The sequence below is a fragment of the Phalacrocorax aristotelis genome, chromosome 3, assembly GCF_949628215.1.
Source record: "Phalacrocorax aristotelis chromosome 3, bGulAri2.1, whole genome shotgun sequence".
NCBI lineage: Eukaryota > Metazoa > Chordata > Aves > Suliformes > Phalacrocoracidae > Phalacrocorax > Phalacrocorax aristotelis.
Window position 1 is genome coordinate 68,486,311 of NC_134278.1, and position 26,304 is coordinate 68,512,614.

Here is a 26,304-nt window from a genome sequence, read left to right on the forward strand (position 1 = left end):
AAACTCTCTCAGAATAATTCAATTCTGCTCCCTGATCTCAAAGAGAATCCCCAATTTAGTTTCAAAAATGAAATAAAGATTCATCCCCAAGTATAACAAGATTTAACATCAACAAGAAGAAAGCAATGACCAGCTGCTAGTATACAAAATTTACTTGGGAGGCCTGACTTGCGTTTTGATTGTACAGATATTATTATCTACTTCAAATCCTACTTCTGCAGTTTTGCTCTCTCCCAGTGTGGCTTATCACATGTAAATCATACCCTCTCCTCCTTCGGGTTTTCTTACAGATGGGCCAATACTGCTGTATATTTAGTGTAGGCCACAACTGATCAGATCAATCTAAAGCTGAGACTGCCTGGTATATGTTTGAAATCCAAGTACATTCTGAAAGCAGTATCCTGAAATGGCAAATGATTTCTTTAAGAATTAACCTGGTTTGGCAGTGTAACATAATTTCTAATACTTTAGAGCAAGAAAAGCAGGTCCTCCTGCAATGCTTGAGAGACAGACAGACACAAAACTATTCACTCCCACAACTCAGAGTGAAAATCAGTAACATTTTATCCCAAAGATCTTGATTACTAATCAAAGTAGACATATTGTAAGCTTTTTTGTTGTGCACGGCTACATGATGTAGTACAATACAACCAGGTATAAAAATGGGTGTCTTCGGTGCTACTGCGATTAAAATAGCAAAGAAAAAAAGCGTGTATACATTTAAAAAAACCTGCTCATCAGACAAACACTGCATTTCAGCACACTACACTTCCACTTTTATAAACAAATTTAAAATACAGTGTCAAAAACCAATGACGGCCTGATCTTTCTGAAAGGCTGTTGATAAATTTAGTGCTCACTAAATCAAGAAACTAACATAACTTTTTGAGCCACCAAAGAAGTTCAGTGCATGGCTCTATTGCATGGCTCTTCCTTCACATACAGATCAGCCCTGTATGTTCCTATGCATCATGTTCGTATTTCATCATGTGACTTGAGACGAAAAAGAGATCTTCTACAGAGCTAGCCTTGCAATGAAATAACTCCCAGTAAAGACGTGTGACGCTTTCAACTAAAACCTGCTTTTCCTCCTTACATGACACACTTTTGTGTTGAGGGCACAATTCTCTAACCCCAGTTTTCTTGTTATGAAGATTTCCTCCCATCCTGGCATTGTGTTCCCCCGCACTGACCCACTTGGAGAATGCTATGTGCAGAACAGGCACTCAAACATACCTGTGGCTTTGCACTCAGTGCATGTCTCAAGCATCTTTCTTTAAGAGCCTGAAACACTTCAGTCTACATCAAGTAAACTTATTACCAAGTCTGATTTAACCTTAAGTGGTGTCATCGTTAACATGGCAAGCAGGAGAATTTCAATGACAAGACTCATTTTATTCTCTAGCTCCTCAGTGCTCTGAATAGATCCCAAATCCCCAAATGAGAGCAAAAAACGTATTCTCAGGGAAAAAGTCTTTTTAAGATCTAAAAGCAAGCTACAGTATCTTTTTTGTTGCAATAAGAATTCTTTGATCTATTTTCTGCCTTCTGGTTTCTTTTTTAAGAAGAAAATAGATTTCAGGGAAAAGAATCTCTGTCATCAAATGTCAGTATTAAGCCATAAATCTCATCAGGAATTGTAGGTGCAAAACACCAGATTGGTATTCTGTGTCTCCACACAAGCAAAAACATTTATATTTTGTTAGAAGAAAATACATGACAGTGGAATTTATGTGATGACTGTGTACAAATAAGCATGCCCAGAAAACAGTTAAAGGGGAGAAAAATACCTATATGAAATCTAATGGGCAAATTAGGAAATTATAGTTACAGGAATTCAGTTGCTACTTAGTGTTTATAGGGAAGCACAAAGAGAACATCAAAATGCCTGATCACATCCCATCTGTTACTACCTCTTGCTGGATAACATCTTGGCTGCCAGAAAAGCTATTTAAATTTACTACATTGCAGCTACTGATAAATATAACTTCTGTGAAGATCTAATACTAAATAAGGACTAGATCTGAAGATAAAGCTCACAAGCAGTTGTGTCAAAAAGATCCAAATTTTGCTTAGTACAACACCTGTACTCCTACAAGCCTGCAGTTTCTTACTCCCTTGCCCCTGTCTGTGATATGCTTTTAATAGAGCAACAACTGTACAACAATCCTCAAAAGCTGGATCATGTCAACAATGGAAAGAAATAAAGCTAGAATGGAAAGAATGACAAAAAAAAAAAGAAAAAAAGAAAAGGTACTGGGAGGAGGTGACGGCGAAGAGGAAGGCTACTATTCAACAATTTTGGGGGTGCTTACTTCAGGCACTTTCCACATAGATCTGACAGGCACAGAATGGTGCCATGAAACTGCCTCCAGCAATAGAATACATTTTCCAGCACATCACAGCAGCTGCAACGGCATCAATTCTGCTTGCAATCCATGTCCAAACAGAAAAGTTCTCAGTGGTCCTATTTCAGCATATCTCAAGGACTAATTAAATCCTCATTACTATCTTCTAATTATTCCAGTGCTCTGGGATTTCACTGAGCAAGTCCCCAATGGTGCATTAGATGAAAAGGGTTAAATAACCTGTGTTGATTTTGAGACTCCAGATCTATTTCAGACCTTTAGCATATCATCAGCATTATCATGAATATTTAACTACATACTGCTGTGAAAATTATAAGGGGAAAACAATTAAAGATTTTTTAAAAATTAATTCTGACCCATATACATTTGCACTAATAAATAAGGCTTCTTTAAGTATCCCCATTATGAGTGCTTGCTAGAGTAATAACGTGAAGTCATTAACTGTTTCCATTAAACTCAATGGTTTCCAGGAGCTCCCAATTCACTATTTTAATATAAGACTGAAACCTGACATGTACATATCCAACTGGATAAGCATAAAAAATACTACTTAAAAGTAGGTAAGTTTTCTAAGCTTTTTCAAAATTAGGTAAGGAGCCATTTATTTCTGCAGAGGTAAAAGTGCCTATTTCAACATTATTGTGACACATATTCTCCTATTAGTGTTTGCATAGGTGATCATTCCTATACGCAGATGGTCATCTCCGTAAGGTTACGAAAGTAAGAGTGGGAGTATAAGCTAACGGCCAGGGTTGGAGGCATCTTTTTCACATTGCAGCTTCAGGAAACTGATTTAGGGGGTCAGTTTGGATATGCTGGGTTTCTGTGTGACCCATACAAATAAATTCCAACCCACTGAGCAGTTTTGGCTACTAAGCACATCCTCAAAGTGCGGCTTCCAAAATCCAAACAGCTGAGATAAGTAGGTACAGCTGAATATAGGGAACTCAAGTGACTGTGTACCTCAACTATTTGCTGAATGGTTATGACAACTGTGGCGTCACCACTGCCCTTCCTCTGGGGCTGATGTAACTAAAGTTTATAAAAAGCTTTGACTTCAGTAAACATGAAAAATCAAAACCTTATTTTTGATCATAGTGACGAAAAATCAGGAGTAGCTGTATCAGAAACAAAGAGCAAAACATGCATCCCCTTTCACCCCAAAAGCATAGCAAGTTTCAATGTCTGGCTTAATTAGACTACATTTTCATGTGGTATCCCCAAGTAATGGTAATTGCTGGGATTCAGCGACAGTTAAATGCATGTGTAGGTGAGCAGGCATGGCTACTCCCACTTCTCCAAGAGACTTCTGACCCTAGTCCCGCACAGCCTACTCCGTCTTCAGAGCTCTCCGGCTCTGACAGTCGATTAAAGTATATGGGACTTACTCCAAACCCCAGTACCTTCAAAATCATGTGAGCTGAGACAAAGGCTATGCACGTAGAAGTACATGCAATTTCTTATTGCCTAGGTAGATAACACATGTTGGTAGAAATGAAAAAGTTTCATCATCTGGGCATCAAACAACAGCAACTGGTTACTGATTCTTGGACAAGAACAGAAGTGGGCTGCCTAGAATGGCAGGCTCCATTTACGCTGAGCCAGGTCCAAATGTCCTACAGCTTGAGCAGGACATGAAAAAATTTCAAATTATTTTTAAAAAGTATGCTTATTACAAAAAGTATGAAATAAGATATATAAAAAGCAAGCTGAGAGCACAGAAGATCCAATCCCCGAAGAAATCCCTACTACTGCAATATGTACCTACGTTAGCCCTCTCCTCCTTCCACACACAGAATGTACATGTAGAAGTATGCTCATTGCTTCATGCTGCATTCTATGACAGGGAACGTATAGCCTTAGGCAGGCAAACATAAAAATCCCAGCTGGGTGCTGAGTAACCATGGAAAGCAGGGTAAAATATAATCAAACACTTTCATAATAAAATAAATAAGTGTAAACTTAATGGTTCAAGGTAGTGGTTTAGCATGCAGAAGTGCTACAGCTCAGATCCTCCTGTCAATCAAGCTTCACAATGTCTGGTAAATAACCAGTCTTGAGAGCAGAGGATTCTGCTCAAGAAACCATCAGTAGTCTTTTGTTCATTGAATTCTCTCTCTAAACAAGGAAAGAAATGTTATACAAAGTGCTAAAACAAACAACATTACCTTATCCTATGGAGGGTCTCTGAGTTTTTTGTTTTCATTTTCTTTTTTTTTTTTCTTTTTTTTTTTTGGGGGGGGAGAGAAAGTGTATCAGTAAGCCAAGAGTTTAAATTGCTGTAACAGATGCCTATGGATCAGGTGTCCTTCGCAGCAACGATTTTCTGCTCAGGTTTTTATCAGTAAATGACAAGCACCTTCCCTTTGAGTCCCCATCACTCCCCCTCCTTCCTTTCTTCAAGTTCAGTGGAAACCAGTTCAAGCAAGCAAAGAAATCAACTGATGTAACAGCCTTTTTAAAAGGTGAAGTTTTCCATTTCAAAGGAGCCTCTAATCAATGACAGGGCGCAAAAGGGAATGCACGCATGTTTATGCGTGTATAGCACAGACTTTAGAGAAGCTTTGGGGAACATGTTCTGCAAAATCAATATGACCTAGCTAGTTACAAATTTCGTATCTGCTGCATGAAACAAACGACTTCTTGTAAAAGCTGGGTCACAAGGATCATGCATATTACACCGGATTTTGCATGAGATGAGTGCAAAACTTGCAACACTCCCAGATAAGTTTTCTGTAAGAACATACCCACAATTCTCACTCCCCCCAGCACAGAGGAAGAACCAGTCTAAACTGATCTGTAAATTTTTATTTCGCTTAATGTTGTTTACTTGTTTGACTTCCCTGTTACTGTTTTACTTTTGAATAATCCTCTGCCTCCCCTGACCATACAACGACCCCCAGTTTTGTTCTACAGCAGCAATGGAGAGGTTTGATCCTTCCAGCTCTGTCAGACCTGCCTAGCTCCTCCCCCAAAGCTAGGCGAGGAACACACACTGCAGAAATAATTGCTGGGTAGTGTTACATTTTGTGCCAAGACCTAGTCGTGCAGGAAATGCATATATCTTTCTGAGATGCTTGGGCCTTCAAAGCCTCAGTCTGATCCATTCCTGTTGCCTTGTGACATTCTACCCCACAAAACACCACATATCTGTATTGGGCACGGAGGCCATTCTTTTTTCACCAAACATGTACATTATTCCAAAAAAATTTTAAGGGGAAAATAAGCCCCTGCACTAACAACTGCATTGAGTGTGGAATTGTGTGTTTCATGTTCTCGTTAATCAGCACACCTGGAGGAAGGGACATCCAACAGAGAAAAATAGCAAAAATTAAGACTCTCTCCTCTTCTTTGTGAGTCCTCTTAGCTCCTCCTGGATGCTATCCCAGAAATTTGTCATTCTGTGAGTTCAACTTGTTTCACTGTGAAAAAACTTCTAGTATTTATGGTATCCCCATATGGTGCTACTTGGAGTATTTCTGGTAGCAAGACATTTTAGGAGGGGCATTTCATAAATAACTTCATGTTTATCACAGTTATCATGTGTCTGTTTTGCAAGCTTGTCGCTGGCACATGTTAACCACTGCATGGACAGGATGCCCAGTTTACAGCAGTTACATATGGCCACGCAACAACGCTGTGACAACTATCTTTCATGAGCTACGGAGGAAGGAGGCGAAAGAAAAAGTGCTTAAAAGTTTATAAATGGTCACATTAAGGAAAAAAAAAGCTGTTTATTTTTGTAAGTACTTGCTAGGAAGCACCCTTTCAGAACAGTGCTGTTGCCTGCAAGGTTCTCCCTTGCAAGATTTCCAAATCTTTGAACCATTTGACCTAAATAGTTGATTTCCCTTTATATGTAAAGTTATTTTTATTTCTGGAACTGGCTGGAGGACTAGGTATTGTGTCCATGCAAAGACATGAGAGATGAGAATTTTAAGAACAGCAGCAAAACTGCAGTGCTCATAGCTAGCACTATTTCTATACATCTTAATTCCAAGACAGACAACGAAAAGTTGAATTTTCTAGGATATGAATCAAATATTTACAGCAAACTGCCTTTATACTCCAGGCATTCACTGTATTTTGAGAAAGCCTTGTTTCCAATTATATTTTGGTAAAACCTGCTATTCAATTGCTCTTTCCCCAGAGAAGGAACCCCCCCCGAGCCTTTTACAATGTGGACTGTCATTACTTTCCCTGGGTAAATAAAAGAAATACCAGGAAATCTCACATCGCTAATGTGCGACTTAAAATGAAGGCTGCATTTGGCACAAACTAAAAAAGCCCCAACACCTAACAAACCTCGGTCCTGTGGCATTGGTGACTGGCTCAAGGCAGGGTGGGAGCTGGATTCTGACTGGCTGCCAGGAGGCTGCGGTGGCATCTGACTGCCTGTAACACACAGAGAAAAAAAGGGAAAATAGTCTTGCTTTTAACATTGCAATGCACAAAACCAAGCCTGCTGCATCTTTCACCCACTCAACATCAAAGAAAGTATCAGCTGTATAAGGTAAAGACAGAGCTCAACAGGTCTAGCTTTTTTCAGGTTTTTTTCCTACTTTTTCTTTTCTTTTCTTTTTTTTTTTTTTTTTTTTTGAAACCCACGGAGGAAACATGCATAAACATATTTAGCAACAGGCATGGCGAAATGTTCAATTTCGTATTGAGCGAGTTCCCAACCTCACCGGCATGATCCAATTTATAGCTGCAAATCTCCTGACACATATTTCTGTTAGAGAGTTTAACAAAATCCAAGTCTGCTGAACAATAGGGCTCATCCTGCCGAGCTTAAACTGGCCTCCAGCCAGGCAGACATGGACTGCTGCCAACAATATTACCAATGAAAAATTCAGTCAATACAAAAATGACTAACAACAACAGTTTAAAAATTATTTCAATGAATCAGTGGTTTTAATATTATTTGAATGTCCATGTAGAATATGGGAATAAAGAATAATATGTAGGTGCACGTGGTGAAAGTGAAGCATGTTTGAAAGAGGTCAGACAGGAAAGGGGTATCTTATTATTCAAATAAAAGCAAAGGGAAGAGATTTGCCTATTATAATATCGATCCAGAACAGACAGACCCATTTTTATGGCCTCATTCAAAAGACACCCACACAGTTTATCCACTGCTGTCTACCCACCCAAAGAAGAGCACTCACAGTGCTGTCTGTGAGGCTCAGGACACAAAATGTTCCCTTTTGATGTTACTGGATAGTAAAGCAGGTGCTTATTGCACTGATGCACGTGACTCCGAGTCACCATCCAACACCGTGTCAAGCAGGGAGGTCCACGCTACCACCCCCGCCCCCCGCTGCACAACACCCCAACAGCCTCGTGCCTAACAGCCAACCTGCCACAGCCTGAGCAGGAGCAAGAATGAGACTTGGACGTCTCCCAGGACTCCTCTCCACTACTGGTATGAGACACGCCTCCTCTTGACAGCCCAAGCGGCTTGAAGACCACCTCAGGTTAGGCAGCAAATACATACTTGACGCATTTAGACACTGTAGTGACGAGCACGGTACAAATAGCAGTAGGCAGATTTATATCCCTCATCCTCAGAAACTGCTCAGATTGTTTTCCGTTTGAAAGAAATGGAAAGAATAAAAACACAGGCAATAGATTTGTGCCTGCTGAGACTCATTTCCTCCTGCTCAGCAGCCGCCCCTCCGCAGTGGCGGGAGTGAGAATCCTGCGGCCGGTCCTGGCGCCGGGAGCTGGGCTGACGGGGCAGGAGGGCAGCAGGGGCTGCTCTTTCTTTAGAACGATGAAGGGCCCCAAGTTGGACATAAATGCAGCAAAGCAAACATGTCTGCTCTGCCTTGTCCGCTTCCCAGCCTCGAAGCAACTGGCTCTCAGCACCACTCTGAAGAAAGGCCAGATTGATAAAGAACAAAAAGAAAATCCATAAAATGTGGAGTGTAACCACTGCCTAGCCATTCAGATGAGGTGCATTTGCACTAAAAAACATGACAGTCGACATTACTGGGAGCAGCTGTGACAACTGTCTCAGAGATGCAAATGCTGGACTAGAGGCAGAATTGCTCCTCCAAAAGACCAAACATGCCACTCAGCGCCGGAGGCTTTGGGATCCACAGCCCATTCACGAACTCTAAAGCATATGACAATAATATTCTGGCTTATGTTTTGATGTCACTCAAGAGCGGGCTGTGGAGACGGTAAGTGCCTGCATTGTAACGAACAGTTTCTGCTTGACAGGAAGGATTCAGCGACTCAAGACTGTAAACAAACAGCAATTCCATGTTAACACGGGGCACTGCCACTTCCACTGTGTATGCCCGAGGCACCGCTATCAGACAGAATACTTCAAGTAGATCTGAACCGTGTAAGATTTTTACAAATACTTAAAAACTCACAATAATAAAGGCAGGGGTAGTCCTGACGGCACCACACAGCTCCCAGTGGGATCCCCCTTTAGGTGGAGGCATGGCAAACTTTCAGAGACATTAATAGTGCATGGAAGATCTATGCAAGGCAACACCTTCTGAATACATTTATACATGATCTTTAATTCTTTGCACTGATAAAAACTTCAGTTATCTGGCAGGAGCCTTACCCTGCACAGGCAGAGATGTGCAAGCATGGACCAGGAAAGTCAAACCCTACAGCAGTGTGTGTACAACACGTTACAAAGAAATCATTTTCATCTGCATCCTTAGGGAATACAGGTTCAGGAGTTTTGCAAATTCACTGAAATTATCAGCCTCTGCAAACATTAATGCTATTTGATTAGTTCACTTTTTAAAGTTTATTTCTGCTTTTTTTCTGTATTAAAAAAAGTTAAACTTTAAAGCAAAATTTTTGTTTCACAAAAGGAAGGGAATTTCATAAACAAGACCAACTCTACACATACTCTAAGAAGTAACAAACTTGCAAGAGAAGTGGCCATTATTCTAATTATTGGTGGGTGCTACAAATTACCCAGGTGCTGGACATGAAAGTATCGCACCAAAATGTTTTCAGTTGAACTGCCATTTTATCCTCAGAAGTGATCTGAAAGGTAAAAAGAGGTTAAGCACCAAAATACCTTTGAAGACTTGAACTGAACTCTTAATTTGGGTATCTAACTCCTATTGATTGGGAGCTGATGACAGGACTTTAAAAACCTTTGAAGATCCTGTCTGCCATGCTTTTTAAGTTTCTTTGTCATGAAAAGAAATGACCTTAAAGATTTTCCATTTCTTTCCTTTAAATGATATTAATCCTTCTCTCTTTCAACCAGTATTGTAGTTGGGATTCTTGGAAGGCACTTTAAATCATGTATTTTATTAGAGAAGGAAAACTTCTACAAAAGAAAAATAACCTCTTTTCTTTTTAAACATAAATTCTACAGTTATTTAAGAGAGGGAAAAAACCCCAACAATAACACTTTTTTTCACTGACATACTACTGCCTCCTTTGACCCAATGCTACATAGATGGAAGTTTAAACAAGGATGACCTTTTCTCATGTTTTGTGTAGCGTTGTTGCCACATTGGTGAGATACTCCACCTGCCAAAACTTACTAACAGAGGAGCAAAATGGTATTCAAATTTATATAGCTATCTTGTAAAATTAGTTGTTAAAACTACCAAACCCAGCAGCCTATCTAATATTATGTCTGCTATTTAAGGGGGAAAAAAAAGTAAAGTCAGTTGAAGAGGTGAAAGCATTTAAAAATGCTTAAGAGCACAGTTGTAATCTGGTCTTCTATTCTTTAAATTTTAGAAATGCTTTTGAACATTTTGCATGAGGCTTTGAAATCTATGCTTGAAATAGAGTCAGAAGAGACTGCACCGCACCTTTGGAAAAGACGGACTGAGAAAAGTCCTGAAAGGCGACTGCATTATGGCTACAGCCATGAAATCTGCAGTTAAAGTGTAAAAAGTAAATTCCTTAGAGCCAACATAGCAAGAAAGAGCAGACCTTTAATATCCTGCTGAGGAGGGGTCCTTACAATGAATTACGGCCCAAATCAGTAACGTTTTGAAACATGCTGAGGGCTCTCTGCTCCCATCACTGTAATGACACTGGAGGATGCTCAGCAGTCGTACCCTCTAACCGGTTGGACAATACCTCACAGAATTGTGCCTGAACAATTGAATCAAGAAAGCGCTTCAATGATAGCAGGTTCCTCCTGGGAAATTATTAGTTAAGGAGGGAAGGAGGGATATCAGTACAGGAATTTTAAGATGTGTGAGGAACTGGGCAACAGGAGGGTGAGGGACTCATCACAGCCTATGTTGAAAGGGGAACATTAGGCTGGAGGAAAGGCAGAAGTTAAAGGTCTTGTGGGTTCTCTTTGGGACAATTCTCCATCTAATTTAGGAATTCACAGCTAGGTCTGGATTAATGACATTGGCTGATTACAAAGTAGGGAATCTTAGTCAGTGCAGAATAGGACCATAATACTATCTAAGAAACTGGACGACCTTTTGAGTTGGAGTAACAAAAATGCAAACATTTATACTCACAGACCAGAAATAGGCCTTCTCTAACTGAAGAGCTGTAGGGTTATCAGTTAGAAAGGCGAGAAGAAAAGGAAGGAAAATCTGACCATAACTTGTTGACCTACAAATGGTTATAACCTACATACTAACTGTTGTAACTAACCATTTGATTTCACCCTGAATCAAAGAAGCTTATTATTAGGATGAATTAGAGTAATTGTTACCAGTAGAGGTAAGGGAACACAATGCCATTGCTGTTATGTCACTGGTTAGCCTTGACACAGACAAAACCAGAAAGCCTAACAGATAACTGGAATGGGAACCAATAACAGTTGCCAGCGTGACATGACAGGAGGTTGAAAAAGTGTGTTTTATTTAGCATGGCAAAAACTAAAGCTGTGATTTTGTGACTTCTTTTAAAAAATATATTTGCAGCTAAATATCAGGGAGGAAAAAGAGCACAACATTTAGGATTATAATCAAACCATTACTGGAATTTGAAACAACTTCCTTTTAGGAGTAATGAGTTCAAGGAAACCTAGTGATTAAGATGAAATCTGATAAAATAATGGGATTATATCACACAGTCAATGTGACAGTAAAGGCTCACAGGCCAGAAGGGACGTTCTCAGTCCTGGATCCCTATATCAGAAATGAAAGATCGTAAATAGGCTTCTATATGGGATTGTTTTAAATGAGCTTTTCAGGAAATTGGAAGTGAGGTGCAAATGACCTCAAAGGAAAGAAACTTTTCTATGGGTAGCATAAAGGGAAACTGGTCATGTGGTTTGTGTTATCTCTTTCATCTTACAAAGCCTACGACCTCTTAAGAATGAAGATTATTTTCTTCCTTAATTTATGCATTGTAGCTAAGCTTCCTGTTGTATCAACAGTGTTTTTAAAATGACTTATTCATCTGACCAAAAAGCAAGGGTTGCCTGCATATCCCTCCAAATTAAGACATGCATAATATTAAAACATTCCTTGTATCTACATGCTAACCTGGGAACAGATGCTTTAAAAAGCCAGTGACATGAGTACCCTTTCAGACACAGCAGCCGTGGCCCCGCTGAACCACTCTGGGGAGGATATGCAGAGTCAAGCGCACTTGAACCAAGCTGCCTGGCTCTGCTCAGCACCATGCTGCAGCTAACAACCCCTTGCTAGCAAAAGCATCCCTGGTAATCCACTGCTGCCTGCTCACGGAGACGACTTCCGCCTCTCCAACCTGGTAGCTCAGGAGCAACCCCAGAGCCCTCCCGCCGTGGGGTGCTTTTGGTGGCTGGCTGCGTGGCTTGCTGGAGGTGAGATCGCAAGCAGCTGATTTGTTCCGCTGCAGCAACACAAAGCATCTGTACACATGAAGATTACCAACTTGAGCCAGACTTACGGATGCTCCATATTACAAAAAGTTATCAAGATTGTTGTTGGGCCTGGCCCTGATTTTCTGTATTACCTCTTAAAACAAAGGCATCATGCTCCAAAGACACAAGATGCCCTAACATACAAGAGTATCGCTCCCAATCCATGTAAAATCAACAAGAGGTAAAAACCCACTTCTCATGAAAGTATATAATTCTCAGACTACTAATCCTTGAAAGTTACACTCCATCCTCTTTTTCATATTTATGCTACATTTACCATATCAAGGACTGGGTTGTGAGCAAGTTCCAGAGATGTCACTGTAACCTCAGTACTAAATTGCCCTCAAATGTCCATTAAAAAATGCAACACTGAGCTAAGGTGGCGTGCAGAATTCTAGCTCTTTTTTCCGCATACATGCAATAGCATAAACATCTTAATTTCATGACCAGAAGCTACTTGTTTTACACGATATAACATTTAATTCAAAGCAAAGTTGACACTGACAGGATGAGGTAGCTATTCAATATTTTGTCTCAGCCTCATTATTCAGCGCGTAGTCCCAAGGTATTACTTATGGAACACCATCCAAATGTCACCCTCACTACAGAATAATTCATTATATTATGGACTTTCTGAAAAAAAAAAAAAAAGAATTAAGTAGCTGAAACTGGGGTCTGCCAAATCAGACATCCAAGTTTTATTCCCAGGGTGTGTAACCTCTGAGTAAGGTATAAAGACTTTTAACAAATACTCAGACACATAAATTGAAGTAACTCTTAGTACTGCCTAAACTGACAATGGGCTGAGTGGCAAGGGGCAGGAGAGCAAACACATTGCTCCCCCAAGGCCAAAGCTCACTTTGCTGAGGAAGGGAAGGGAAAGCAGCAAGAGGGTCTGTTTCATCCACACCCCATCCAGAAGTCACCTCTGCGTTTGGACTAAAGTGAAGCACCACAGCATTTTTTTCCTGAGATTTTGGCAACAAGCCCAAAGCAAGCTGTCAATGAAAATCTTCAAAAGGCTGTGATTCACCCGAATAATGAATGGATTTCCAGTAGGCCACAGCAAGTACCTGTCTGCCTGAGGCCTATTCCTCTCCAACAAATTTCAAAATCCTGCTGCAAACCAGGAAGGCACTAGAGCTCCTCAAAATTAAGAATGCATCATTTATTTAATTATATAAGCGAAGGCATAAGTCGGTCTAAATCTAGGGATCACTGCTTCTCTATCCTCAATAACACCCACCCCAGGCCTGCAATTTCACTTTAGAGTTATGAGAAGTTTCATTTCGGGGGATCAAATTCTTTCTGCTTCCACCTCTGCCTAACTCCATGTTCATTTAATGCATTATTTCCATTAAGCTGGGTAGAGTTCCCAGCCCAGGGTATTTCTGCTGGAGGCTGATCCAGAATGGCGCAGCCCAGGATAGCAACCAGTTAAATCTTTTCTAATCCCTGCATTCAGAAATGGTGGCTCACAGCGGCTGGCATGCAGGAACTGAATAGAGCAGGCAAGCTCGTGTTTCTCTCACCAGGCCAAATTAATAAAAACAAAACCTGATTTCTCCTTCTCGTTTTCCTATTCTTCCTACTCCCCAATATTTTTCCTCTTTCAAACTATTTTTTTTTTTCTTCTGTTTGAGAAGCTTAATGTTTGGCTGCCTTCTGAAGGAACGGGCACAGTGACAGATGAAAGGCCGTATTCATCGCCTAATTCAGAATAGGGAAAAACCGACTGCTGTGCATTTAAGATTCTAACAACCTTGCAATTTTGTATAGCCGTTTTCCCCAACCCGTTCTTTTGAAGAAATCTGCTTTTATTCTGTTAATAACTAACCACAGTTGCAGCAGCATGGATCCGATTAGCAGTTCTTGCGCTACAAAGGAGGGGGGGGAGGGCTGTGAACAGGGTTGCCAATTTGTCCACCTGGGTCCCCAGGAGAAAGATTAGATGAGGCGCTTGCTCCTTTCTTCCCCACTCGCTCACTGCTCTGCACTAGACAGACCTCTTCAAAGCTCAGCCACTGACTTAATTTTTTTTTTTCCTCTAAAGGCTCATTTAACCGCCCCTCCACGTTTTGCACTCTGTGTCACCATGTCCCTCCAAAGTGATGGCGTGAATTGGGATGAGAGGGGTTGGGAGAGGCGGTGGCTGCAGCTTGCCCAGCGCTTTCCCTCACACCTCTATGGGGCCTCTGAACTGCTCTTAGATTTCGTAAATTATATTTTCTTGAATTTGTGCAAACCATTGGAAAAAAGCGTCTATGTTCTTTAGGGAATGATCCAAACCCTGTAATCGTACCATATCTTTTTACTCTGTCCTTTCAAGCCTTTCGTAAAAATGACAGTTTTACTTGCATTTATACTGAAGTAGAAGATTGCAAAGGGTTGCATGGATTAAGTCATTCGTAACTATTTGGGACACGACATTACATGTTTGTTAATGCAAAAAGCATATGCTTCAGCTAAAGAAAAAACATTCTCAATTTCTTTATAAATGTCAATTAACCAGAATATAAAATTGTAATTGATGCAAGTGCTACGTATCTAGAAGCTCCTAACAAAGGACAGGATAGTATTTCTTCCTTATATTTGGCTCATTTCTTCCTTCCAGAATTGAAACCTACCCTGCCATACACCTGAAACTTAAAACTTCAGAATTCCATTTAGGGTGTTAAACCAAGTTCCAAAAGGAAGAATTTTTCATTATCAAGGCTCATTCTCTAGATGGCATTTGTAACTATGAGGAGTTCCTCTAAGCTGTTCCTCATTGTGCCTACTGTTTTTAAGAGCCAGAGAAGCACAACAAATGTAGCAGACATACACTTCTAGTATTTGCCACCTAATAAAAAACTTAACTCCTAATTTTAACATTACTAAATTCTAACAAAACCACATGTAAACTTTCATTTATAACATTTGCAGTGTGAAAACAGGCAAGATACCAAAGAAAGGGTGACTGTGAACTGAAATTGCTGTTTCTTATCCATATTTTTTTTTCCCTTGATACAGCTACTTGTAAGAATTGCTCAGAATAAATATTCATCTACAGGCAGGATTAACTCAAAAGACCAGCAGCAACAGAGTTTCACTCCTCCCGACTCTCTCAAGTTCAGGCAAGCAGGTGGAAACTGGAGCAGCGCCGATATGTGGCAATGAACTATTTTGCTAGTCCTGTCTGCTACTTCTCATACGAGTCCATTGCCTGTGATTAATGGGTGTTTTAGGAGCAAAACGTATGTTCCCTCATTACTACTATCCTCAGAAGGAACGAACTCTTAGATAATCTAGTTTTTCTTATTGCGTTATATTGCATATTACACAGCCCTGGTCTCAACGGTTCTCAGGGACGAGGTAGAAAAGTGCAAGCTGAACGCATAAAGGATAAAAGCACCTTGAGGCAAACCCACTTCCAACAACCATTTGGTGGGTCTGATCTTCCCGAAGACAAGATCTATCATGCCATATTTCATTTCGCTCGACAACGATAAGCTCCAAAGACCGGTGCAAAAGTGGCGCAATTCTTCATGTATTTTTAATCAACAGAACTTTCATCCGGCGAGCTCCCTCCGCAAGGTCACACACACCACGCGTGGCCACGTGCCTCTCATTCAGTTTGCAAATGCCAACTTCTAAGTCAGCTTCTGTTTGGAAGGGGGAGTATCAAGATTAGCAACCCCTGGTTATATCATTTATAAACATGCAGATGTGGATTATTAAAGATTAATGCATTTTGGGATTGGTGTCGGCATTCCGTTTGTCTCACGCCGAAACCAATTCTGTTCTTCATTAGTCAACGACAACCCACATCACCCTGTTGTGGAAGAGAAATCAAAGGTGCAAGCGTGAATTGAGAATAAGTGATGAAACTGATTACTAAGAAACTTAACGGCTGTAAGCAATCAACACATCACAATAATTTGAGTCCACTGTTATCTGAAGATGGGGAACAAACAGAAAAGCTCTCCGCTGGAGTGAGTTGTTCTTTTGTGTTTGTTTTCTAAAAACCCACTTTGCAACTTGACTTCCACATCTATCTACGGAGCGACGCTGTCAAACGGCCGTTCAAATCTTTCAAGCCACAGCTCAACCTGCATGAATTCTGTCCCTAAGAAAGAGAGAGAATATCTTGGTTTTCATTAATTTTTTAAAAAATTATTATCTGGAGGTAGTGAAAATGTTCTACTTTTGAGGCTAAATGGCTATTTTCTAGCTGGCCCAGAATTAATTCAAGCCATATTTGCAACTGTTCAGGTTCCTTCTTCTAAGGAGAGACATACTATGTATCTGTCTAGTCAAGTCTGACACTAACTATGAAGCATGAAGGCCCCTTTAAATATCTCTAATGGCAGTGATACACAGTCCACTGAAAAACTGAAAACTGCAACAGCCTATCCCATCACAGGAACCGAACCCCTTACAACATTTAGGCACTATTTTGTCTAGGTATAGCCACCATCTGTCAACAACAACAAAAACATACTGACGGAAATGTGAGAGACTTTCCCCATTTGCTCATCAATCACTGCTTAATATCGCAAAGGAAGAGGGAGCGAAAGACAACCTTTTAATTTATGATAATTCGCAAATTAATGCCCTATTTGGCAACACAAGAAGGAAAGAGAATCTATGTTTGTGTAGCCAAATAATGACAGAATTAAAAAACCCAAACATTCAAAACCAAATACATACTGTATTAAATTTCTTGACAAAAATGTAAGTGGGTTAAGCAAAAAAAGTTAGAAACGCACAGGTTCGTGGTTAAATGTAAACAATAATTGCCCAAGGATAGCCTTAACGTATATACCTAAAACTAACAACAAACATACCTGTCAAATCTTGGCGGCTGTGGTTAAGTATATTTGAATTTTGTTACGTGAACCAGAGCACATGCATTATTATGCAAAGATTTTAATTGGATTTCAACAGCCGACATACTCTAGGTGGATTTGTACCGGCACGGGGCTACTAATGACTCAGGAATCTACAAGCTTTGGCCTACCATACACGTGCACAGCAGCAGCTGCCCTGCCGCACCGGCCCTTTGGCAATTGCCGAGGTGCTGCAAACGGGCCTGGCAGGAATCGGCAAAGACAAACCACGTATGGGGCACAGCACAGCTATGGGGATGTGAGCGCTACTGATCTGGTCACCTGGGGGAGCTTTACATGAAGCCTTTGTAGGGAGCTGGACGACCCTCAGTGCCATGCTCCCTGGACCCCGCGGGATGTTCAGCCCATGGGGCAGAAATGTTCGTCACTGGCTTACACAGCAACTAAACATCAAAACTGAAATATGTGACTGTGAAATACAAAAACTGATAAACCAGATATTAAGCAACTGAAAACACTTAAAACTTGAGTTTTTGGGTTTGAATCCAAGAACTACCCTGAAAAACATAACTACCCAGGGCATGCTGGTTTTGCTGATGTATTGTTTTTCTGTCTGATGCTTCACTTAAAGCTGATGAAAAACAGCAGGTTGATGGTGCCAGAATATGAAACCCTCTGTCATCAGGAAAACCTAACAAGAGGAACGCGAACAGCGTGCCTCTGTCTCCTTTCGTCTCCTGCACCTGTTCTGGAATGACCACCTCTGCAGAGAAGGACGCCTCCCTGATCTCTCCAGCCAGACTGTGAGTATGACAGCAGTTTTGATAGTGCCTTTTGTAGCACCCGCTCTTCTCAAGAAACTAGATTAAGACTATCTAGGTTTTTCATGAAGCCTTGAGACAACAGATTATTCATCAGTTGTGACCCGGGCTGAATTCTAGTAGGTATCACAGGTTAGATGCTCCGTAAGCTAGAAGCAATGCCTCAAGCTAGAGTGCCTTACAATTTGCTTATTTTTCCTCATCAGAAGACAGAAAAACTCTAAATGCTGTTCAAACCCTTCAGAAGAAAGGGTTTTTAACTACTGCTATGTGAAACATTCACGTATTTCATTTGTAAGCATTCTAGATTTGCAAAACTGCTGAATAGATGTTTTGTGCACTAGCAGTGATTAAGAACATAGCTACGTCAATGGCATTTTGTGTTTTGTTTTTTTTCTGGTCCGGATGCCAATGAACAGCATGCATCTTCCTTGCAACAAGCTGTTGCAAGATTTTTGCCTCCGGAGAAGCCAAGGGAGAAATATTGATAGATGTGTTAAAATAATCTTTCTAGACAGGGGGGTCATGTCCATTTTACAAGGATATAATCCCCTTTCTTGCTTTCCAATTATTTTAGAGTATCTGTAAAACTTCAACAAAAACTATAGTACGACAAATCCACTTTCGTAAGGTAGTCTTCTCTCCCTCAAATAATGTTTGAAATTATGTCATGTAACATACCAGTAGTGGTGGAAAAGCTCAATCCCGAACAAATGATTTTTCCAAATTTGTGCTTAAAACAAGATCCGTCCAATCGGCTTGTTTTACTGCAGCCACTTCTGGAAGGAGTTCAACTCTTAGACTTCTCCTTTTATAAGGCATGAAAGAAAGCATCACTCCTATTCAGATCTTTGCATTAAAACGTCCTTTTGGACTATGACAGACTATTGCTCACTTTTTTCTTTTCTCAGCATTTTGGTCACTCTAGTCTATCCACACACTGACTAACAGGCGCACCAAGGCAAGATTTCCTGTTACAGCTCTCTGGGCATCCCACTGCTCTCTTGCTCCTTTTTTGCCTGGAATGCTAGCTATAATTCTGTAATTCTAATGGGTCCTGGATTTCCAGCTAGCTAGCTGATCAACACAGGAGGGAAAGACCTCCAGTTTGCAGAGAATAGAGTTGGTCACTGAATGGAACACATCTATTGACTCATATAATTATAAGAATTAAAAATTTGGAGTCTTTTTCATCAGAGGAGGGTGCTGACCACTGGTTAGCATAAATTAAGATGACCGGCAATAACAACGTTCCTAAGTGAGAATATCCACACATGGATTTCTTCTTGAAAATTATAACTCCAGCTGAATTCAAGCTCCTTGGTGAAAGGAGACATCAATACAATTGTAATAAAAACAGCGCAGTTGATGCTTAACAGAGCAAAAATAACTTGTTTGTTCAGAACGTAAATGTAACATGTATTAAAAATGCAAGTCAAAATACTGATCTATATGAAAAAAATACTTTTACGTATTTGTAAAGACAGCATTTGCTATTCATTATTAGTACAGTGTACCTCTCTCTTCTATACAGATAAAAATTGCTGCAGAGGTTTAAAAATAATAGACTCTATTAACTTGTACAAAATCTGCTTGTCCATGATGGGTTAAGGGATTCCTGGCCTATCAGCAATCTTCCACAGAACTCTTAATATTAAAAATTTTTGCTGCTTACACCGCAAGGGAGAAAAAGCTGACAAAAGCCTTTGGCCACTGAGATCAAAATTGGGGATTGGGGGGAGAAAGGGGAGTTTAGCTTATTTACATTTTTGCTTTGTTAGTAAACTGGAATGGTTGGAGCAGGAGGGAAAGGAAAAAAAAAAGGAGAGAAAAGTGAAATTAACAGCCACTAAATCCTCTGGCAACAGCAGTGCATTTTGATGATGTGCTGCGTCAGCTTCCACTAATGGTTTAGGGTTGAATCAGGCACAGTTCAAGACCCAAAGCAGTGCAGGGCATCACATCTCATTCTTTGGAAGAACACCTACCCTAATTATGAAGATGGCTACAAAATAAAGAGATCAGGATTCCTGGCAAAGCAGAATAACGATCTACTTAACAGGAAATCAGAATGCCATTTTGAATCCCTAAAAATCATAAAATAGCAGGATTTCAGTCCTGTAATGAACGTGCATCTGAATGAGAAGCGTTACCATTTTGAGGGAAAACTATTTCTGAACAAAACCCATCAAAGTTCCTTTTTCTGCTCTTAGGAGTTAATCTCCCTGGTCTATTCCAGTAATGAGAATGGAAACAAAGGCTGTGTAAGTGTGTGCCGCTTACCACACAAAATATCTGTCCAGTATTTCAGAGAGCACAGGAAGGAAATGCCCACTGAGCTAGGGACGTGCCAATGTCAGTGCTGCCTGTGCCAGCCTATTCCCGTGAAATTCGCGGCGTGCGGCAGAAAGCAACACGGGGCGGGCAGGCTTGTGGTGGGGTGGGGACACAGCTTAAACAGGCAGTAGAAGAGAATCAGCCGTTTGGGAGGTTTAATAGGGGGTTATTTGTTTGTCTGCCCTTTTGATGTTGAATTAGTCTTCAATTTTGTTGCAAGGAAGGAGGCATTGGGAAAAGGATGCTTCTCTTCCAGTAAACCCTGGGAAAACGACACCTTTATTTTAATGGCCTTCCCACCAAGAACCCCCTGCAACATTTTGGCTTTCCCTAGCCATAGCTATCAGCAACACAACAGCTGCTCATTTTACAATGACTTGCTGGAGAGAGAATGATTGAAAGAGCCAATCTATGTCACATGGAGAAGCTGTGGCACAACATCGCAGGAGGTAATAGGAGAGGAATGAGGTCAGAACAAACAAGGGTAGGGTGAGAACAGAGAGGAAAATAGCAGCGAACAAAATTATTAAAGGCGAGACGCTGTACTACACAATCTATGTTTAAAAACGGCCACAACCTGAATGCTGTGAACAGCCACAGAAATGCAAACCAGCTCTGTATTACTTTTTCACAGGGTCTCGCGAATATGGCTGATGAAAAAAAGCTACCAGTGTCCTAGTAATGAAGCACAATGGTGGGAATACACTTAGGTGAAAGCACAGTCTAATTCATACGGCTCGAAAGCCCCAGCACCCAGCAGCGTCCCACTAGTCGCAGGGTTTTAAATAGCAGCCTTGCTCATGTCATTTTGTAGCTTGAGAAACGCAGCAGCAGCAGCAGCAGCGGCAGCAACGCTACCGCAGCTGCCTGGCCACCCTCCGGAGAGCGCTGCATTAGCTCACGCCTGGGAGTTCACCTTTAGCAAAAGAGCTGCAGAGACCAGGAGCTCGCCCACGCCGGGGAAACAGCGGCGGGCAGCTTTGATTTAGCGCCATTCATAAAAATCCTTCCTGAGGAAGAGTTGCTTTTGTGTTACTGCAGCAGACCAGAAAACCACCATGCAAAATGGTGGCACAGTTTGTATGAGCGGCAATACTTTTCACTAGGCCAGTCACAAAAATGAGCTTTTGGGCTCAACTGAAGTGATGAAGGAACTCTGACCCTGACCTTTGGGCCCACACCCCTTTTGTTTTTACCCCACAGGGATCAATTGGTTTCATAAAATTTACTACTTTCCCCTACACACTGTCCTGTTCCCATCTCTACCTATCATGGCTACAATAAAGCTATTTTCAACATCACAACGTTCTTTCCCTATTCAGCAATCGGGCTGCTAAAATGCCAATCCGTTTACCTGCCTGAATCTGACTGTGGGAAAATGTAACCTTTCCAGCTAGGTGGACTATGGCTTCACTGAACAACGGGGACAGGCTTCTGTGCCACGTACTGGGGAATACGCTGCAAATACAAAGCTACCATACTGCATATAATGCAAATACTCTGGTCCTGTCACTGTCTCCACTATTCCTGCCCCACCTGAGCATGTGCTGCCGGTCAGAGCGGCTGGAGAGGGAAGAAATAACTGCAGGGCACACATGCAGCGTCAGGGCTTGAGACACTTGGGCCACGTTTAGTATGCAACTTTCCTGCGTGCACTGAGCTTACTCCCCTTTGCATATCTAGTTTAACCTCTGTATACAAACAGTGCATTTTACAAACGTACATTTTATACGGATACCTTTGTACTGAATACCAAAACACACGCTACTCACTGAATTTTAACCTGCATTTGGTTTACAGCACATCTAATGAAATGGCATCACTACTCTTGTTTCTTTTAACTGAGCTCCATGCTGATTTTTTCATGGTTTTGTCAGAAACTGATTTATCCCCAGAGTAAAGTCAGTACTCTCCTACTCTCAGGAATTCCCCTAGTATTCAAAATGTCAGAAAATAATAAAAAACTTGAGCATCAGAAAGAGAATAAACATCTTAAATACTAAATACACATTGCTGCCTGACCCCCTGGAAGTAGCGTGCCAGATGGGTGGGGACAAGGTAAGAACTGGAATTAATGCATGCCTGTTTTTCTCTTCTGGGTATCTGAACAGATTTCTACAAATTTCTCAATGTACGACGGTGTATCATACTCTGTGTGGTGCAAGACAGCGAGCGAATGGCAAACATGCCACTGGTGTTCCAGTTATTATTGGTGGGGCTGGATTCCTAGTAACTTCTTGACCTTTGCAAATATTAAGAAATATCTCATATAATATTCTGTACTCGTGTCCAAAATTACACTATCATAACACAGAGTTGGAAAATCCCTGCATCATCCTGCGGGTCTGAAACCACCATACGAGTCCAAGAGCCAAACCAACAAAAATACAGAGTAAAAACAAAAAAAGGGGCCCTGTAAGTAACAGAGAAAAAAATGTGACAGACAGATGACGCACGAACCACATACAAAAATTATCATCAAGTATTCGCATTGGTAGATGATGAAGACATTTATCAAACACATATGTGGAGTCAAGTTCAGAATTTTGAGCCCTCCGAGGGCTTGGCAGCTGAAATTTAGGTGGAATTTACCCCTGCTTTAAGTACGCATTTTTTGCAGAAAAAGGACCTGAAAATGCAGGATTCTCAGAAAATACATCAATTTGGAATACCGGAGTGTTTGTTCATGTCTTTAACAAACCTGTCTGTTGGTTTAATTCTGTTTGTTGGAACAAACTTACCTGGAATACTTGCTGGAGAAATGGGACCAGATCTTGACTGGTTGCTTCCAACAGGAGAGCCTACAGGGGAAGGCGATGGGCCCCCGGGGATGCCAGAGAGATGTGGAGAAGCATGAGGGGAGAACGGAGACTGCGCAGGGTTGCTCTGCTCCCCTTGGCTGCTCGTAGAGCCTGACGCACTAACGGCTGAGCTCAGGGTTGCTTCGGTTCCAGTCGGCAAGTCGTCAATGGATCCAGATAAATCCTGAGGAAAAAGGAAAAAGAACGTAAGTAGTCATACGAACTAATACTCAGGCCACAGGCTTAAGAGCTGGCATGGCGACCAGGTCCATTTGTTTACTTATTGCAGCAGATAACTGAGAGGTCGTCTTTGATGTTGGTTCATGTAGTTAAATGATGACAGAAAACGAGGATAGTATGTACAGTTCTCCACTTAATCTCTAATTCTTTTGAGAAAAAGAACAAGCAAGGGCAACAAATGAATTGGAACCAAATTCACTCAACATTGAATTTAACCTTTTCCATCTGGATTAAGCTTTCAAAATTAATCCCACAAATTCTGCCTGAGCATACTAAAACTAATGAAAATGATACATCAGTTTCACTTTCACACAGTATTTCATTTTGGGGTTTGCTACTATTACAATCACAGCTTACACACTTTGCTCTTTAAACCATCACCAAAATGAGAGAAGAAGGGTGTAAAATCTGCAGCCCTTCCAACACTTGCATGCAGCTCCTTCACCTTGCAGAAGAGACACAAGAAGAGGCCCTGCCCTCAGCAGCAGCACAGGACCTGCTGGCCATGTAGGAGCAAGGAAGGCTGTTTCTCTATTTCCATCAAATACCAGCATACAACTCTCAGTTGCTTTTCAATTTCATTTGAATACACTGCTAAACAGTTGTTCCATTTCAGTTCGTAACTGCTGCATTTTCAATGCGAAATTTAACTACCAGGAAAAATGTTAATTCCTAAGCACCACAGAAGAATCTCATACAAACTGAAAAGCACAAACGTAGCTGTGCTTCCATGACTATCGGCAAGGCACAAGTTAAGGAGCACATTATTATTCCTATTAGCGAATTAAGGCACAAACAAGAGACAGAGAGCTACCTCACACATAAAACAGGCCATTAAATGACCTCTGAGGCTTCCAGTAACTGGGACGGCAGTGTGTGTTACTTTGGCTCATACTGACGTCACTTGTCTGGCTCATGGAAGTGGTTGCACTGAAGACAACAGGACCGGCCATCCAAGTAGCACAAAAAGAATTGGGCTCTGCCTGAGCAAAGAGCTCAGGAAGCAAAGCCTTACTGCTGCCTAATTTTCATAACAAACAAGTTACAGAACTTGGATGAAATGCAAAGTGGTGTATTTGGAGTAAGAGCCCTGCCCGACGCTGACAACCTCCGTTAGGAGGGAGGCTCACAGCCAGTCTCCCCTAACAGACAGACACAGTCAGTCTTCCAAGGCATGGCAAGAATAGGATTAACAATTTAAACACCAATAACGTTCACTAGAAGCCACCTAGAATGCTACATGTTATTCCTCCTTGTGCATAAAGGTAGTAAATACAACCCCACCCAGCGTAGCTCTCTGCAGGACACTTCGCAGACCCTATTTCCAATGAACTTCCACAAATACTTCACCACAGGTTAGTTTTGTTTTTTCTGACCAGCACAATACTGTACGTGTATTTTACGCATATGAAAAGCAAAGATTAAGTTTGAAACATCAATCTATGTGTGGACTCTGCATTCACTCAAGAACAGACTTCCAAATCCCTACAAATGCAAATTTAATTGTGACACGAGCAATAAACTATTTCTATTGTTTCTTTTTCTAAACTATTAACTGTAGAAAATGTAAACAAGAAATAACACCATTTGATACTGTATAGAGCAACGCTAGAGATTCTTCACAGTAGAATGTATTTGGCAAACAGGTAAGCAATTACTGCTTTTCTATTCATAATATGGTATTCTTCTAAACGGAATCAAATCACTGCTGTTGTGATGTGTAACAAATGCTGCGGGAAGTGCTGATAAAACAAATGCTGCTGAACGGCATATAGTGAACCCCTGAAAACCAAATGTAGCAGAATAGAGGCCATTCTAAAGGAATATGAATTCTGCATAAAAAACCAGATAGGCACCCAACTGATAGAAGATACAGAAAACACAGGGTTTTACATTTAGAATAACAAAGGTTTTAAAAGGGTGTGTGGATTAAAGCTTCAATTTGTTTTGGCAAGCCATGGAATACTTGAAAAAACAAACATGCCAAAATCACAAAAAGCCATGAAGCAGCTAGCGCTATCCGTGATGAAATTATCTGTTGTTCAGAGACCAAGGCAAAACCTGACCGCTTCCTACAGCATCTTCCCGGCTTGCCGAGCGTGCACGTGGGGAAAAGTTGGGGATAGGAATGAAGTTCACTTTTCCCACCAGGTCGCATCTGACTTCTCCAGCCTCCTGTGGGGGTGGAGTGACTGAGAGTCCCAGGCATTTCCTCAAGCGCCTGCCCTTCAGCGATTTCCTCACCAACCTGATGCAACTCCTTCGCAGAAGCGGAAAAGAAAGAGGAAAGCTTGCATGATGCCGGTCTATTTAAAGAGCGAAGCCACACCACCCTCCCCCGGTACACGCAGAAGGCAGCAGCCAGGCGGGCTCAGCACACCCGTAATGCCTTGTGCTCCCCACGCTCGCTCAGCGTAAGCACTAGGGACTTCCTCCCTGGGCCTGGGAAATTCGCAATCAACTCATCTGCTGGGGACACAACGGTAGCATTCATTCGTCAGAGCCATCAAGAAAGCTGATAATGAGGTTGCTCTCAGGATGACCCGAAAGGCTGTTGCCTATCTAGACGCCTGGGCTGTGCTCCACAACCTACACCTTTACCTTGCGTTACAGCAGACTAAAATAAGAAATATCAGCTGTTCTGTGCAGGGTGGTTTGCAGATCATTACTTTGTATTTTTTTGTTAACCTACACTTTGTGGCCTTACCTAGTCTTCTAAAGTAGAAAGCCTGAGTAAGTGAGCAACTGGGAAACTTCCAGCATACAAAGGTTTTAGAAACACCTCTGTTATCCACAAAAGCTAATTGGGAAATTAAAGAGAAGGAGAAGAAAGACTTTATGTGAAGCACCTGGACAGAAAGAGCAGAAGTCGACTTACTGTTCTCCTATTATCAGTATTTTAATGCTTGCTTTTACCTCGGTTTAAAAGAACAGTAATGAAGTCATGTGCAATTTCCACATCACAAACATTTATTTATACATAAAATACTGTACATGTACACATTATATACATAAATTACATGGATATACTTGCATTTACTTAGCATATCCATATGTAAAGCTATTAAAAAGCCTACTAAT

At 41.2% G+C, this 26,304-nt stretch overlaps 1 protein-coding gene across 13 annotated transcripts in view; it reads right to left on the reverse strand.

The window, feature by feature from the left end:
* ARID1B (AT-rich interaction domain 1B) overlaps nucleotides 1–26,304 on the reverse strand; it is a 336,807-nt gene that overhangs the window by 78,671 nt on the left and 231,832 nt on the right. For 10 of the 13 annotated variants that reach the window (XM_075087878.1, XM_075087873.1, XM_075087866.1 and 7 more), the window contains 2 exons: nucleotides 22,924–23,167; nucleotides 6,675–6,764 (listed from right to left, as the gene is read on the reverse strand). In XM_075087878.1, the coding sequence (XP_074943979.1) occupies nucleotides 6,675–6,764; nucleotides 22,924–23,167 (334 nt within the window). The remainder of the gene's footprint in view (nucleotides 1–6,674; nucleotides 6,765–22,923; nucleotides 23,168–26,304) is intronic. The other 3 variants (XM_075087867.1, XM_075087874.1, XM_075087870.1) reach the window with 1 other exon arrangement.